The sequence below is a fragment of the Gadus chalcogrammus genome, chromosome 20, assembly GCF_026213295.1.
Source record: "Gadus chalcogrammus isolate NIFS_2021 chromosome 20, NIFS_Gcha_1.0, whole genome shotgun sequence".
NCBI classification, from domain to species: domain Eukaryota; kingdom Metazoa; phylum Chordata; class Actinopteri; order Gadiformes; family Gadidae; genus Gadus; species Gadus chalcogrammus.
In genome coordinates, this window is record NC_079431.1 from 21,366,575 (window position 1) to 21,384,074 (window position 17,500).

General features: G+C 44.6%; 1 protein-coding gene across 1 annotated transcript in view; it reads right to left on the reverse strand.

Moving 5' to 3' along the window:
* The window catches only part of ptprna (protein tyrosine phosphatase receptor type Na), a 26,209-nt gene extending 12,127 nt beyond the window's left edge, over nt 1-14,082 (reverse strand). Inside the window, exons 1-11 of the mRNA XM_056579302.1 lie at nt 13,800-14,082; nt 10,239-10,289; nt 3,707-3,817; nt 2,924-3,026; nt 2,442-2,592; nt 1,880-2,099; nt 1,448-1,597; nt 702-827; nt 515-549; nt 292-426; nt 101-204 (exon numbers count right to left, since the gene is read on the reverse strand). Of these exons, the coding sequence (XP_056435277.1) occupies nt 101-204; nt 292-426; nt 515-549; nt 702-827; nt 1,448-1,597; nt 1,880-2,099; nt 2,442-2,592; nt 2,924-3,026; nt 3,707-3,817; nt 10,239-10,289; nt 13,800-13,875 (1,262 nt within the window). The 5' untranslated portion in view covers nt 13,876-14,082. The remainder of the gene's footprint in view (nt 1-100; nt 205-291; nt 427-514; nt 550-701; nt 828-1,447; nt 1,598-1,879; nt 2,100-2,441; nt 2,593-2,923; nt 3,027-3,706; nt 3,818-10,238; nt 10,290-13,799) is intronic.
* Between the last annotated feature and the right edge of the window lie 3,418 nt (nt 14,083-17,500).

Below are 17,500 nucleotides of genomic sequence, written 5' to 3' on the forward strand. Positions count from 1 at the left end.
AATATTTCTCTGTAGATATATATCACTCTATATATCTATGTATATGTAAATTCTAAGCCCATCCATTGTGTAAGGCTATGGTATGGCACTGAGAGCGGACCTCTGGTTGGTGACGATGTAGCCGTACTCCTCCTTGGCTCTGGAGCCCTCGTCCAGCTGCACCACCTTGTCCCTCAGCCCCTGCCCAGCCTCCGCTGCCCCGGGCTGGGCAGGGGGGCCGGGCGGGACGGGGGGCGGCAGGCCCGGAGCCTTGGCTACACCGGCGGCGGCGGCGGTGGCGGTGGTGGGAGGGGCCCGGGCGGAGGGAGAAGAGGGGGTGGAGGACCTGCTCGGGCCGGGGGCCGCTTCTACAGGGGCGGCCGGGGGCAGAGCAGCCTTCTCCGTGGAGCTGGGTGCCTTGCCCTCCGGCTTCTTCACCAGCTGGGTCTGGGGAGGGAAACGGGGAGTGGTGAACACTGAAGCCTCAGGAAGGCGTTCTTCTTGTGATGCGTTGGTAGAAGGGATGCAGACGCACCTCTTTGAGGGCCAGAAGATCCGTCTCTAAGGGCTCTGGAGGGTCCATGCGTAGACACGGCAGGCGTCACCAGAGAACCACACAAAGAAGACATAATGTTACAGAATAATGTTCAGAACATGCTAGGATTTCAACGTTTACATGTAATAATGTAGACGGTGAATAATACATTGTGGTCTGGGCCCACCTGTCCGGTCCTCGGCCTGGATCAGCTGCAGGATGAGGGCCAGTCTGTAGAGCTGCTGGGGGCTCAGCTTCCTGGGATCCATCCCATAGCCCTCCAGCACCCCGGACATGCGCTGCTGTAACCCGTCTGGAGAGGCACAAAGCTTATTAACTCCACGGGGCTCCTCCATTCATGTCCACTGTGAGACCTCCACGAGATGTGAGTTCTCCACAAGATGGAAGGTCTCGAGGAGATCCAACCCCGCGGAGGACACACTTTACAGACAAGAGGAAGTGTTGATCACATGATTCAGTCTGTCTGGGCAGAACTTATTAAGGGAAACTGGAGTCACTGTATCAATGATCCTATCATAATCCAGTTTTTTATTACCAAGCCACCAAGCCACTTTATAATTGATACTGTTTATACCGTTTGTCCTGTTTGTTCTATTTGTTCTGTTGGTTCTGTTTGTTCTGTTTGTTCTATTTGTGCTGTTAGTTTGTCCTTACTTAAGCATTTGCTTTAGCATCTATTTTTTTTTCCTTAGCACTACTTTGTATTTTTATGCTATTCTATTTTACCCTGTGCCTTCCACTGCTGCTGTGCTGGAATAAAGGTATTTCCCCTCAGGGGGATTAATTCAGTTTTATCTATCTATCTATCTATCTAGATTAGAACACTTGCTTGTTTCTCAAGATGACAGGCTTATCAATCTTTTAGAAATATCACACTCTTCCATAGCAACAGAAGCAGTTCCTGTGCCTCACCGTTGGTGGCTGGCAGGCGTTCCTGAAGGGGCTTCTTCTTCTGCTGCGGGGGCGGGGGCCGCGCCACAGTACCCACTCTCTCCTCCAGGGTGTAGTCTTCCACATAGTCCACCGGCAGCTCCAGTTCCAGGTCATCGTAGTACGGCAGGCCTAGTAACCCGAACAACAGCAATTCAAGTGAAATACGGCCCTTTTTAATTACTAGGCGAGTCATTTTCTTGAAGAAGAGTGACGGAAATATTTAGTTTATAATGCCTTGCAGTGGATTCACCCTTGAGGATTTTTGAAAATGAAAAGAAAAATAGAGAACATTTTCCCAACAATTAAAACATTTTCAAAAGTGTAATCACTGTAGCCTGTTTTCTTAGTCACCATAGCGTTCCGGCTAACATCAGTTCACAGCCAATCACAGGTCAGAGCGCGAGGGGTCACCTGCGGGGGTCATGGGCGCGGCTCCGCGGTGCCGGTGGGAGGGCTGGTCGGACGTCAGGTACAGGGACATGGCTTCCTGCAGCATCTGTCTGTCACGCTCCCGCTCCCGCTCCCGCTCCCGCTCTCTCTGATTGGCCTGTGAGCGTGCAGAGGGACGGCCATAGCTGAGCCCTCCACCAATGGGGTGTAGGGATCGCTCCACCTCGTCTGCGTACCTGTGCTGTGTCATTGAGAGGGAAACGTTCACACGTCAAGTGGACGCAACTGTGTGTGTGTTTGTGTGGTGGGATTGAACAAACGTGTGTGTGTTTGTATGCGCATGCATTAGTCACCTATTTGCATGCGCTTGAGTGTGCTTGTGTCTATTTCGCCTGCATTTGTATGCGTGTGCGTGTCTATATAGGTGTATGTTTTTGCGTGCTTGCAGTTGTGCCTGTGCGTGTGTGTGTCAATATAGGTGTAGATTTTCGCCTGCATTTGTATGCGTGTGCGTGTCTATGTAGGTGTATGTTTTTGCGTGCGTGCGTGTGTGTCTATATGGGTGTATCTGCTGTGTCCATGCCTGGTGCTGGTATGCGTAGGGGTCCATGGAGGCAGTCTGCATGTGGAGGGGGGACCGGGGGGGCTCTACGATCATGTAGTCCAGGTAGTTCTCCGCCGGGGGCATGGACGGGGGCTTGGCGCTGTGGCGGTGGTTCTGCTGCCTGGACCTGCTCAGAGACGCAGGGTTACAGGTTACACCCAGAGGGAACGCTCTGCTCTGATTGGATAACTATAACCGGCAGGTGGCTGGAGAATAACATTGCTAGCTGAAGTTGTTTTAATTGTAACAAAAAATGTTAACGTTGGAAAAAGATATTAACCTTAGGATTTAAATGTATCTCTTTAAATTCTTAACTTAGCTTATTAAGTTAATTTTCCCAGTTAAATGAGTTAGTCTGCGGACAGAGTGCTGCGTCACTGGCTGCACTGGGAGGGTGGGCGTCACTTACTGGGAGGAGGGCGGGGGGCTTTAGCTCCACTGGGAGGCTGGGGGTCACTTACTGGGAGGAGGGAGGGGGGGCCTTAGCGTGGCGCGTCGTGTGAGGAACTCTCTTCAGCTCCCTGGATATGATGTACTGGGTGATGTCATCCTGCCATGACAGATCTACACTCTCACACACACACACACACACACACACACACACACACACACACACACACACACACACAAACACACACACACACACACACACACACACACACACACACACACACACACACAAACACACACACACACACACACACACATGCACACGCACGCACACGCACGCACGCATGCACACGCACAAACACACACACACACACACACACACACACACACACACACACACACACACACACACACACACACACACACACATTATGTTCAAAATAAATAAAAACAACAATAAAAGGTTGCTATTCACCATACAAAATATTTATTTTTCTACTTTTAAGACTCAATCTGTTCAACATTGCCTGAGAGACTTGAATAAAATACTAATTTCTTTAGTTCTCCTTTATTCCTCCACCTGCCAGTAGAGGTTGCAGAGGTTCCTCCTGAGTTTCCTTAATGCGTATTCATTGGTTATTACTAACCGTCTGCTCATAGAATACTAAGAACAAAGTAGTCTAGGTTGTTCCTCGTCTTTGGGCTTTTTTGAGCCCTTCAATTGAAGTGATTTGAGCTGTTCTCTTTGTAACTCTTATCTTGCATATTAATTAACGGTCTCATTCTGTCACAGAGGAAGGCCTGAGGGGAGCACCGCTCATAAGATGATACAGTAAGCATGTGTCATGTTGTACCATGCATCATCAGCTGTTTGAGGACCTCCTGCATCCTCTTCAGGACCGGCACCGACACCTGGTACTGGACCTGGTCCTGCTTGGAGCTCCGGCACTGGCCAAACAGTCCATCTGCAACACAGAGCCAGGGGTCAGCATCCATGACCAGGAGCAACACAGTCAAGTCTAAGAGCCTGGGGCCTTTATTCACAGAGCCCACATCTGGCTCCAGACGCAAGCTGGGCTAGCCCAGAACTGAAAGATGGCTTGGTGAGCAAGAACCATGAACCGATCATAACAGCTCCACCTCCTGTTGTCTCTTCTCGTCGCTCACAGTACTTACTACTGTATGTGGTTTGTTGCTGCCATCAAGACTGGCAACTCTACACCCCCTCTACACCACCACTACGCCCTCTCTACACAACCTCTAGACCCCCTCTACATAACCTCTACACCACCTCTACACCACCTCTACTCCACCTCTACTCCACCTTTACTCCCCCTCTACATCACCTCTACACCCTCTCTACCCCACCACCTCTACTCCACCTCTACACCATCTCTACCCCACATCTACACTCTCTCTACACCACCTCTACACCCCCTCTACACATCTCCACACCCTCTCTACATCACCTCTACACCAACTCTACACCTCCATTGACAATAATAATTTTCCATTTCAAGCATTTCCATTTATCTTCAAATGTTGTTTGTTTTGCAGCCATCTTGAGGACATGGGAGGGGAGTCTGTGTCCACTGTGTGTTGATCTCCAGGTCCAGCCTTTATACTGTACTTAGTGAGTTGTTTCTTGCCCTTCTAGGGCTAGGGTTATTGGGCATCGTAAGAAAGGCCTGTAAAGCCCTAAGAGACTTTATAAAGGGCTCTACCAATAACATGACTTGACTGACTTGAATTAGCAAATAGTGTATCATATATATAAGTATGACAAAAAAATGAATACATTTTATTTATATAATAATATCAACCATTTTTAATTAAATCATTTATATTTTGAATACATTTTACAACAAAAGTAATAAAAGAATATAATAAATAATATTTAATATAATATAATAAAAGATATAATATAATATTAATTATATTGTTTATCTATGATGAGAACTGGGGTATGAATCTACTGTGGTATGAATCTACTACTCTAGAGAGGTGGTTGTTTTTGTTACTGTTGAGCAAGTGGTGACGGTGTGGAGGTTAAGGTTTGGTGCAGGCAGCCTGTGACTCACGCTGAAGTCAGACCCCCCCATTACACCCCATGTGTTCCCTCATCATCACTACAGGACCTGGCAGTCCGCCTCACCACACACTCAACACCGGCTGCAAATAACCTGGTCTTCAGTGTCCTATGGTCCACAGAATGTCTTCAGTCATTGGAAATGCCCAAGTCACCAGATTTAAATATGATAGACAGTGAAGAAAAAAAAACATGGCAGCAGATATTTGGTATTCATACCTTATAAATGACCTAAACAATTAAGGAATCATTCAATGCATTTCTTGTGGTTTGACTTATTGATTCATCAACTGTTGCAGCCCTATAAGATGCTAAATACATTCCATAAAGTATACACTGTTCCAATTTGAAGAAGGGATTGATTAAATGATCATCCTCCTGGCTAGAAAAGTATTCATCCCCCGACTCTCTTCGTTCCGGCCCCAGATACATATGATTCTTCATGGCTCGCAGGCTGTCCTGTATTGCGAGCGCGGACACGTTTTGGTGCATGGATGAATCACCACCAGCGTCTCCCATCTCCCAAAGTGCTAAACATACAACCGTTCCAGTCCACTGGGTTCCACCACTGCGCCTATACACTATCTCTCTCCTTCTCCCTCTCTCCCTCCCTCCCTCTCTCTATCTATCTAGGTATATATCTATAGCTGAGTTCCGGTACATGTTTATAATGGGTTGTATGATCCATGATCCACTACAGGGGTAGTCCAAAACACAATCCATCACAGGTCAGAGTGTTGACTCATCAGGGCTGAGCTTGTGCTCCTCTAATTAAAAGAACGTGTTTCATAGCAGTTCTCTGGCCATGTGGGGGCCCGTCTGCACTGAATCACAGCTTTGACTAGGATTATTATATATCAATGTATATAATGTATAATATTTAACAATTATTCGCCGAAGGCAAAGTGAATAGTGGGGAATAGCCAAGATAACACTTTTTGCCGGGGTTTATTTGGATTTATTAGCGGTTTATTTGTTTTTATAAGGGTGACGAGACGACCGTCACGTGATGAAAACAATATCCCGAGATTGAGATCTCAATCATGGGATATTGCACAATATCCCGAGATAGTGAATGAATCAAATTGTGCCACCTTAGGAAGTTCACGTGTAGCATATAATAAATATATTTATTACACGGCTCTTCTCAATGCTGTGGAACGCTCCGTCCACTTGCATGGGGCTTCACAATTTCCGGCGGTGTATTAATTTTTGATAATTCACCGTTGCTAAGCATATGATGACCGCTCTCAAGGAAAGTGGATTTTTTATCGTCTTTGGTAGCACTCCGCAAGTAGTCGGGTAATTTATCAACCCCAGCATACTCGGTTGCTAAGTGACGTCAACGTCTTTGACGGACTATATCTCTGCTGGTCAACACTACGAATGCTGTTAACAAATAAATTGCAAAAAAGACACACCGTGTGAAGTTATTTTTTCGTTTTGGCAAGGAACCGTGTATTAAGAGGGATCATGTATAGAACGTCGCCGGTCATTGTCGAAAATAAACCTCTTCAGGGGATTACTGTCAGGGGGGGGATTATTGTCTGGGTTTATTTTCCTGATAATGAGCTGCGTTCTATACATTATCCCTTACATATGTTATAAGTGAATGATAGTAATAGTCAAGTTATTGTAATAGTCGTAGTAGTCGATAAAACAACTGAAATAATCTGCCTGCTATTTTCTGACGTTGTTATTGCATCCTGTTCGGTCATTCATTTTTTCTAATGCGCTGTCACACTTTAATTGATCAGAACATTATGTTACAGAAATACAGTGAGTCCAATATATCCATGTCCCATTATCCACTATATTACAGTCTGTCAGCATAACAGCTACTGGACGCCAGTAAAATAGTTACGTGAAAAAGGACTTCAAATATATCACAAAATACATAAAGTATCCTGGATGTGTCTGAGTAATGGTGCTCAGGACACGGCTCAGAAGAGGTGGCTGGTTTTTGGTTATTGATTTATCCTGCCTAGTCCTGCTTGTAGAGCACAACGGAAACTCTAATGAAATCAAAGAACACATCCAGGTTCTCAGAAGGCCTATGTGTAGACGCGGCATCACAGAATATTATCATCCTTCCTGATTAGATAATGGCACTTCTGAGCGAGGCTATTGCCCACAGGGATGAGATCAATGCTGATTGCTTTATCACAATGGATTATTTCATTATTTCAATATTTTAACTGGAAAATAGAAAAGGTTAAGGTGAATGCTTTGAAAAGTTGTAGTTTTTCATGGAAAGAGGTTCACAGAATGTATTAAAGGTTGCAAGATTAAAAAACAATATCACTCTCCAAGTAAGTAATAATAATTATACAATGGCACATCATACATCATTTCCCAACAGAGATTTAGACTGCAATGAATCGCAGCACATAGAATGTGTTTATGATAAACACATTAACAAGAAAGAAGAATAACAATCTGAAGAACCAAATTATTATTAACAATATTAACAAATGCATTATTATTTTAGTCTTTATAATATTATTATTATCATTATAGTCGTATTATTGTATTACCTTAGTATCATATTGTGGATTCATTTGAACATCATTTAATGTTGTAGCATGGTAAGCATGGATAACCAAGGAACACATTGAACTAAAACATTGATGTGTTTCACGTTTTTAACTTGAAATAACTCAAATAAATCCATTCCTATTTCTGCGGCTCTGAATGCCCTGCGGAGACATTCATTTTGTATTCTCCTGGAGGACTGGTGTGTGGCTGAAGTGCGTACGAGCGCGTCAGTGACTCATCGGTGTGTTAGCACAGCCGTCATACGGCGCCGTCATCACTGTGATGTCAACGTTGCCACGGAGACAGAGGAGCAGGGGCGTGGCTTAGATAATGGTGTAGACACAGAGAGGGGGAAGGTGACGGGGGTAACACAGAGAGAGAGAGAGAGAGAGAGAGAGAGAGAGAGAGAGAGAGAGAGAGAGAGAGAGAGAGAGAGAGAGAGAGAGAGAGAGAGAGAGAGAGAGAGAGAGAGAGAGAGAGAGAGAGACGGAGAGAAAGAGAGAGAGAGAGAGAGAGAGCAAGAGAGCGAGAGAGAGAGCAAGAGAGCGAGAGAGTGGGAGGGAGGGAGAGAGAGAGAGAGGGAGCGACAGAAACAGAGAGAAAGAGCAAGAGAGCAAGAGAGGGAGGGAGAGAGAGAGATATTGGCCCTCATTTATCAAACGAACGTAGAAATGAGCGCAAATCTGAACGCATGATTCATCTTACGATAGGACCCACGTGAGATTTACGAAACCTTCCTATCACACCAATCCCAGCGTACGAAGGATCTTGGTGTTGATAAATACGGCGGCTGAGATCGATCGTAATTAACGTAACACGCCCATATAAAAGCACGTCTTCAGAAGTCTCGCCCCTAACTTTTACGACATGGAGAAACGTCCAACGGTAAAATAGAGGAATTTTTCCGAGACCCAAATGGAGACGCTCGGGTCACTGGTGGATGCGAACCGTCTGGTTTTATTTGGTAGCCTAGCTGGCATTAAAGGCCAGCAAAAGAATGCTATAAGGAAGGAAATAACTGTTGCAGTGAATAGTGTTTCCAATGTTCGTCGGGCTACGGAAGAGGTTTGTTAATTAAATTAATTAAATAATAAATATATGTACAACTTCTGTTATCCAGTTTAAAACAATTCACATATATGCTATTGTTTGCATTCCGTTAAAGTTATTTAATTCCGAATAAGGTGAAGAAAAAATGGTCCGACATGAAGCTCAGCACCAAAAACGTGTTGCGGCTGTGAAGCCGGCCAAGCAAGAAACGGGAGGAGGCCGGTGCAGTGCGACTGCAGCGTAACTCACCGAGATGACTCTGACCATGTAGTGCGCCCTGATGTAGACGATGCCCAACGTTGCTATTTTGGAAAATAAAAGAATCGTGCGTGCCCCCAGGCCATCGGGCTACCATGTTCAGGATTGACATTCTGGCATCGCAAATAATCGGAACATTAACTGAATGGTAGCTTTTGCGGTTGATGTACGCGTAATCATTAATAGATGGTTCGTATACGCACATGGGTACAATCAACCGCACCAATCACATTTGGAAACCTAGCAATAGCATAAAAATCCCGTTTGATTCCAGTTTGATGATCGTTATTATATGGGAATTTAATATAACGTTCGGAGAGGGACATTATTGCTGCAAAACTGCTGGCATGGTTCGGCTAATACTTGGTTGGGAAATAGCAGACCTGTCCCCGATCTCCCGCTGCAAGATCCCGGTGGCCAAAAATCCCAAGGTAGAGCAAACCTGCACAGGTATTGCGTTTGATCGCCTAGTTTCTCGCCTTAACTGTGGCTCCAAAGCATTGCATAGCTCCATCATGAGATGCCTTGGGAGACGAAAACTACTCGAGAGCCATTCATCGCCCTCCTTAAAAAAATCGGCGCGGTCTCGAAAAACTCTCGTCTGTGCGTTGAGGTCCTTAACAGAGCCAGATCTGCCATCGCTGAGACACGACCACCTATTTGGCAAAGCTCCTGTTAATATAGACAGCTGAATAAACATTTCACCTGTCACATTCTAATTATTTTCATAGAAATACTGTTTTTAATTAGGCCTGACTTGATTGTAATTGTTTGAACGGCTGGGCTAATTCCAATTTATTTAGTAATTAATACAGATGTTGAACATGGGCTACTTGTGCTGCACTATTCATCATTGAAATACCCGTATGTTGCGCCAAAAAAACTTGCGTACACGAGCTCAGACCTGACGTGAGATTTCATCGCAGCCTGCGCTCACGTTCAAATTGATAAATGCCAAGCTCAACGTTGAAATGAGCGTACGTCCATTTTACGCACGTTTTCTGTCGTACGCTCGTTTGATAAATGAGGGCCAAAATTGAGTTTGAGAGGGAGAGAGAGTGGTAGGAAGAGTAGCTGATAGGCAGAGGTTAGAGCTCTTGATCTTTGTTTGCATTGTTTCATGCACTCTGAATGCCATAAACCTTGGTGAATGGTTGTCTGTTTGTGTGTATGTGTGTGTGTGTGTGTGTGTGTGTGTGTGTGTGTGTGTGTGTGTGTGTGTGTGTGTGTGTGTGTGTGTGTGTGTGTGTGTGTGTGTGTGTGTGTGTGTGTGTGTGTGCGTGTGTGCGTGCGTGCGTGTGTGTATATGTGAGTGTAAGCGTCTGTGTTTGTCTCAGTTTGAAATAGAGGAAAAGTAAAATGTGTGTCTACCATAGTGTGTGTGCGTGTGTGTGTGTGTGTGTGTGTGTGTGTGTGTGTGTGTGTGTGTGTGTGTGTGTGTGTGTACTCACCATCTGAACAGAACTGTTCCAATGGGCAGAGTTTCCTCTCAAACAGACATCCTAGTGACAGGACAGAGAGAAGGAGACAATCAGAGAACCACAGAGACAGGGATAAGTGTGAAGATTGGACACCATTGAGTAGTGTGAAATGTTTCCAGTAACCTTGTGGGAGCTGGACCCCGGAGAGATCCTTCTGACCTTAAAGTGTTTTAACTTTACAGGCCCTAGATCAGCGAGATGACAACCAACTTTATTCAAGCTGGCGACCCTCAGATCATTTTGTGACCGCACACCCAAGAACCATTGTGTTACATAAAGCTAGGGTAACCAAGGGAACCAGTCACCCGGTGTGCAGCCTGGCACTGCATTAACCAAACAGGCCTTTTCATCTCATGCTGAACTTGTGCTTGTTTCTCTGTGCGGCGTGAGACGCATGGTCCACCTGTTGAGCCTGGACTGTGGGACCAGCAAACTGCTGGGAACCAGCATCTGTGTGTGTTTGTGCATACACATTTGGTGAGGTAGTGAAAATTATGTGAGAAATAGAGTTATGCATGGTATAACCATTGACTTTACAGGGATAGGTAATAGTTAGTATCAGGTAGGTACTAGGTAGTATCAGGTAAGTAGTAGGTAGGTACTAGTTAGTGTCAGGTAGGTACTAGGTAGCATTAGGTAGGTACTAGGTAGGTACTAGTTAGTATCAGGTAGGTACTAGGTAGGTACTAGTTAATATCAGGAAGGTAGTAGGTAGGTACTAGTTAGAGTCAGGTAGGTGCTAGGTAGGTAATAGGTAGTATCAGGTAGGTACTAGGTAGGTACTAGTTAGTATCAGGAAGGTAGTAGGTAGGTACTAGTTAGTGTCAGGTAGGTACTAGGTAGTATCAGGTAGGTACTAGTTGGGTACTAGGTAATAGGTAACTACTAGGTAGGTACTAGATACTAGTTAGGTACAAGATAGGTACTAGGTAGGTGATAGGTAGGTACTCGATACTAGGTAGGTACTAGTTAGGCACTAGGTACTAGGTAGGTACTTGGTAGATACTAGGGACCAGGTACTAGGTATGGTACTAGGTAGGTACTTGGTAGGTTCTAGGTAGGCACTAGGTAGGTACTAGGTAGGTTCTAGGTAGTTACTAGGTAGATAATAGGTTGGAATTAGGTAGGTACTAGGTCGGTACTAGGTAGATACTAGGTAGGGATGCACCGAAATGAAAATTCTTGGCCGAAACCGAAAACCAAAAATGAGGTAACCAAGGCCGAAAACCGAAAAACCGAAAGAAATTATTACGACAATTATTAGTACCATTTAGGGTTGCCGCGGTATACTGTATTAGGTTCAAAGTTCGGCAGTTTGTCTTTGCACTGTTTGTTTTTGATGTGTTTTTTCCTAAAAAAAATAAATATACAAAGCTATTGGATAGGCTACCTAATAAAGCGTTGGAACACGCCAGACCGGTAACCATAGCAACGCCGGTAAAACCCCGCGAAGCCCAATCCCTACGAGAGCTCCCCGCGCTACGACCATCCGGAGGCGCACAGAGCTTTTGGCTCGTGATATTATCCTTAAAATTATATTATACTATTATATATAGAACGTTATAAGACGCTGTCACCGAGAATTCGCGCACTGCCAGACGCTGTCACCGAGTGTGAGAGGAGAGTTGACGGAGAAGATGGTGGTTGACCTAGTTTCAAAGTTTATACCGTTTATACTCGGTAATACAACCCTAGTACCATTGCATTTTTGGCTATGACTGTGTACTAACTTCCTTAAAATCAAGGCATTGCAATTTTTGCAAATCGCTATACGTGGGTCTTTCTCTGAAACATTGAAAAACTTTCACACCGCAGACATATTGGCGCTTATCCAGACAAGCGTGTGGTGGCCGCGCTTTTTGTTTGCGTCATCACAAATTTTTGTTTCGCCCGTGTTGTTTCGGTGATGAAAGTATTTCGGCCGAAAACCAAAAATGCGCTTTTGGGCCATTTTCAGCCGAAACATTTCGGTGGCCGAAGATTCGGTGCATCCCTAATACCAGGTACATGTTAGTATCAGGTAGGTACTAGTTAGCATCAGGTAGGTACTAGTTAGTAACAGGTAGGAACTAGTTAGTACCAGGTAGGTACCAGGTAGGACATGGCTAGTGGATAGACACTAGGGCAGGTGAGTAGAGGTGGCACAACAGATGGGCCGAGTGATATCTTTACTTGTTTAAGCATCCAGTACGTAGCAACCAGTGAGTCACCCATTATCCACATGCTACAGAGGGGGGTGCACATCTGCACATCGTTACTTTAACCTGACCGCTCACCTCTGCTAGACACATGCAGTTGTCATAGAAACTGGACTTATGGGTCTCTGTAGCCTTGATGCCTCGGGAACACATGATTGGTCGCCACGGCACTCAGCACGTGCAGACGTGTATGTGTGTGTGTATGAATGTGTGTGTGTGTGTGTGTGTGTGTGTGTGTGTGTGTGTGTGTGTGTGTGTGTGTGTGTGTGTGTGTGTGTGTGTGTGTGTGTGTGTGTGTGTGTGTGTGTGTGTGTGTGTGTGCATATGTGCATGTCTATGTCTATGTGTGTGTGTATGTCTGTATGTGTGTGTGTGTGTGTGTGTGTGTGTGTGTGTGTGTGTGCGTATATTTGTGTGTGTGTTTGCCCCAGAAGACACTGGAACATGGATGAATGGATGGGTTGTATGATTGACGGTTTGATAGACGGATGGATGGATTGATTATAGGTTGGTAAATCTAACAAAACATTGTTTATGGCGATCGGGTTTTGTTCAATGAGTCCGTAACTGAGTCAACACTATAGTTGGACCTGTTCCTAAACCATTGGTCACTATCCATGGTGCTGAAATATTAATTCGTCCGAGAATAGCCTAATCCTAAACATTTTATTCTAGTATATTTTATGTTTCGTTTTTTTTCTATGTTTAGGTAATGCATCTTACTTGTGCGACTCCTCATCCAACCCATTTCATATAAATATAGATTTGACATATTAGTATAACAGCAACTAACTCGTTGAGTTCGTTTATATGCGAGGAATATGCTTAAATCTCATAATATTACAGAAAGAGAATTGCAAAAATTTTAACATTTGAGAAATTTCAAGTATCAAATATCAGATATTGAATGTTGCTTGATTTTTTCGTCGCTCTATTGGCTCTAATAAGGTTAAACCTTAGATATCTCATATCTTAAAAACATCATCCTATTTATGTGTGCACCCACGCACAGAGACTAAAGACTAAAGTGTACACACACACACAGAACAGTCGAAAATAAAAATGACTAATTATGACTTAATATCTACTACCAAGCACTTTATGGAACACATGAGCTCTCAGAGTAGTGATGTGAAGTCAGGCTTCTTCATCTCTTGCTCTTCCGAGCAAAAGCATCCATCTGAGTCTGACTCTCATGTTTCTTCCCCTCCTAATGTCAGCACGTCCTAAACAAACCAACCGTCCTAATCTGACCTTTTTCAACACGTTTTTCATCGCACCGTCTATTTTCCTGTGATCATTACATTATCTCTCCATTTCGTCTTTTCCTCACCGTATTTGTCTGAGATCCCCGGCTGGAAGAAAATGACAAAAAGAAGCAGAGATCGCCATATCTTAAGATGTTGCATGATCTTCTCAGGATTTCAAACCAAAGTCAGTTCCTTCCCTTGTTGCTCGGTTTAAATCCCCATGGTCGAGTCCTGGTGATCCTCGGCCACTCTCTGCATCTGCAGCCTGACACACCGAACTGAGGAAAACACTAAAGGCAATGACTAGATCAAATGCATCTCCCTGCCACTGGGTTTTCTCAGCGAGATGAGGGCGGAGAAGGTTACACGTTGAAGGCTATTGACTCAAAACGGGAAAAATATCCTGTCAGAGAAGGTGTGGAGCGGATGGACTCTGTCGCCGCCTCTCTCCGGGACCGGGCCCTGCAGCTGGGGATCAGGGGCCCTGACGTCACGACGACACGATCACCCCGGATATCCCTGGATCCTGACTGGAGACTATAGTATAGTCTTAGATGTTGTCGATTTTCGCATTTTTATCTGTACAAATATTTTGGTGCATTTCTGAATGTTTTAAAAATATGAATTAGCAAAACCAATACAATTGCAACACAATATACCTTTTGTGTATGTGTTTGTATATGTATGTATGTGTGTGTGTGTGTGTGTGTGTGTGTGTGTGTGTGTGTGTGTGTGTGTGTGTGTGTGTGTGTGTGTGTGTGTGTGTGTGTGTGTGTGTGTGTGTGTGTGTGTGTGTGTGTGTGTGCGTGTGTGTGAGCGTGTGTGTGTGAGTGTGTGTGTGTGTGTGTGTGTGTGTGTATGTGTGTGTGTGTGTGTGTGTGTGTGTGTGTGTGTGTGTGTGTGTATGCGCTTGTGTGTGTGTGCGCGCGCGTGTGTGTGTAAGTGCAGTAGGCTGAAGGCCATTAAACCTCATCCACTACACTTTGTTCATCAAAATAAGGTTTAGCCTACATTATTAAATTGTATTCATTACATACACATGTGTTAGTGTGTTCGTTTGTGTGTATGTGTATGTGTATGTGTGTGTGTGTGTGTGTGTGTGTGTGTGTGTGTGTGTGTGTGTGTGTGTCTGTGTGTGTCTGTGTGTGTGTGTGTGTGTGTGTGTGTGTCTACCACTGTAAAAAACATCTATTATGCAAGAATTGTTTTGTTTTTGGTTAATCATGTTTTTGTTCATCAAAATAAGGTTTAGCCTACATTATTAAATTGTATTCATTACATACACATTTGCACATATGGTATAGAGTCGTCCATTTAAACTCTTGAGTTCAAATTTAGGAGCCTGACACGTGACATGTATCAACCTCATCATTATTTTAATGTACTAAACAAGTTTACATCTTAGGCCTTCCTGTCTTCATATGGCTGTGGATTAAATAAAAATAATTAACATGACAAGAAGGGCATACCAAGAAATGTACAAAAAAATGTAGCCTATAATTTAAAATATAAGTGGAAAATTAGATCTATTGGCCTGAATGTATATTCTCCCAAAGTCGATAATCACAGCTGCCACGATCCACAGCCTTTTGTTGCATTTTAATTGTCATTGCATCACCGTTAGATCATAAAATATAATGTTAGACCCACATATTATTTGCGAAAAGGCACAGATGTGCTCTGGCGCTCCCTAGCGGTTATAAACAAGTATTGATGGATTAAAATATTTTGTGAGTACGTGATAAATAGGTCATAGGCACACGTAGTTATTAAAAAACGTAATCTATTGATGTCTACAATTTGTTATTTGATGTATTTTTCTATCAGATGCTTGATTTTCTACCTCTTCGCTCAGACAACAAGTGACGCCGTGTGATGTCATCAGTGCTATCCCGAGCTCGCGTTGTCATGGAGCTTCATTATGTTCTAACTCCTCCCCCCTCGGAAATAAAACCGATCTGGGTTCAGTGTTCCTTTAAGACCCCAATAAATCATGTTACGCATTTAGTCTGTGTACGCACCCTCCCCCCACCTCCCCCACCAACACACAAACACACAAACACACAAACACACACACACACACTTGCATGCACACACACGCGCACACACACGCACCAGATACACACGCACTCACACTCATGGACACACACACACACGCACACACTCACGCATGCACACACCCACACAGGCACGCACACACACACACACACACACACACACACACACACACACACACACACACACACACACACACACACACACACACACACACACACACAGCTTTTTTGTGGCACTTGTGTGTTCCCCTAGTATGTGTGGCGTGTCACTTCATGGGCATGTGTATATGTGTTTTGTTTGTTGCCGGGCAACACATGCTGCGTGTTTACGAGAGAACCCAGCGGCAGCCATGTTCTCTGCCTCTGCTCACGCTCAAACACGCTTCCGTGCATGTGTATGTAGATTAAATGTCATGCCATTTTCATGATCTTCCACTCCGTTCGACTCTCTCTCTCTCTCTCTCTCTCTCTCTCTCTCTCTCTCTCTCTCTCTCTCTCTCTCTCTCTCTCTCTCTCTCTCTCTCTCTCTCCCCCCTCCTCTCTCTCTCTCTGTCTGTTTCTCTGTTCATCTTCAGCAGGTGCTGTTCATATTGAAGATCAGCCCAATCCATACCTTGTCTTTAGGGGGTCCTCTCCAGTCAATGGCGAGAGGAAAATATGCACAAAAGCGGCTTCTGACATTTGCACTGTGATGTTTATCCAGATGGGCTGATATTACTGGACCCCCAGATGACAGATGGACTCAGACCTAGAGACAGACTTGAGCCTGTTGACAGATGGACTCAGACCTAAGACAGAACTGAGCCTGTTGACAGATGGACTCAGACCTAAGACAGACCTGAGACTGTTGACAGATAGACTCAGACCTAGAGACAGACCTGAGCCTGTTGACAGATGGACTCAGATAGAGACAGCTGAGCCTGCCCTGTTGATCGATGGACTCTAAGACCTAGAGACAGAGACGTTCAGAGCCATGCTGTGATGTTTGTAGTTTAAGGTGAACTCTGGATTCATGAATAATGCCGGGTGGCTGTGGCAGAAGTGTTGCTGTGGCTGGTTTGCGTGGCTCTCCGCAAAAGATTCTTGGTTTGAATCAGCAGCCTGTGTCCTTGAGAAAGCTTCCAATCCTTTCCCTGCTCTTCAATGACCTGCCTCTGAGCAGCCTTTCCAAAGTAATAGTAAAAAGTTATTGTTTGTTTCGATTTGTTTATTTGTATAGTTGCCTAATTGGTGAGAATGTTTTTTTTATCCTAATCATTAATCACTGATTCCGATTATATATGAAGTAGGCCTATCCTATGCAGTGAATGTGTAGTTAGAACAGTGAAAAGGTTCAAAGTAAAAGTATTGATGTTTTTTTTATTGAACTGATTAACCTTGCATGTGTGTATGTGTGCCCGTGCGTGTGTGTGCGACTCTATCGGCGCGTTAGGACCCTGATGAGCGCTAAATAAAGATGCATTCTTCCACGCCGCTCTGCACGGCCGATTTACCGTCTGTGCCGGGAGGGTTGCCGAGCAACCCCTCGCTGCGCTATTTTCCTCTTCTTCGTCTTGTGTTTGCAGTCGATATGAATCACAGTCTCCAGCGGGAACATTCCCTGGCGCTCCAGATGGTCTGCTGTTGTCGAATCTACTGAGTGTGTCTGTCAGATCAGATCAGAGCGTGTCTGGAACCGCTTCAGCATGTGAGAAACGACACATGCGAGAGGCATGAAATATATTTTT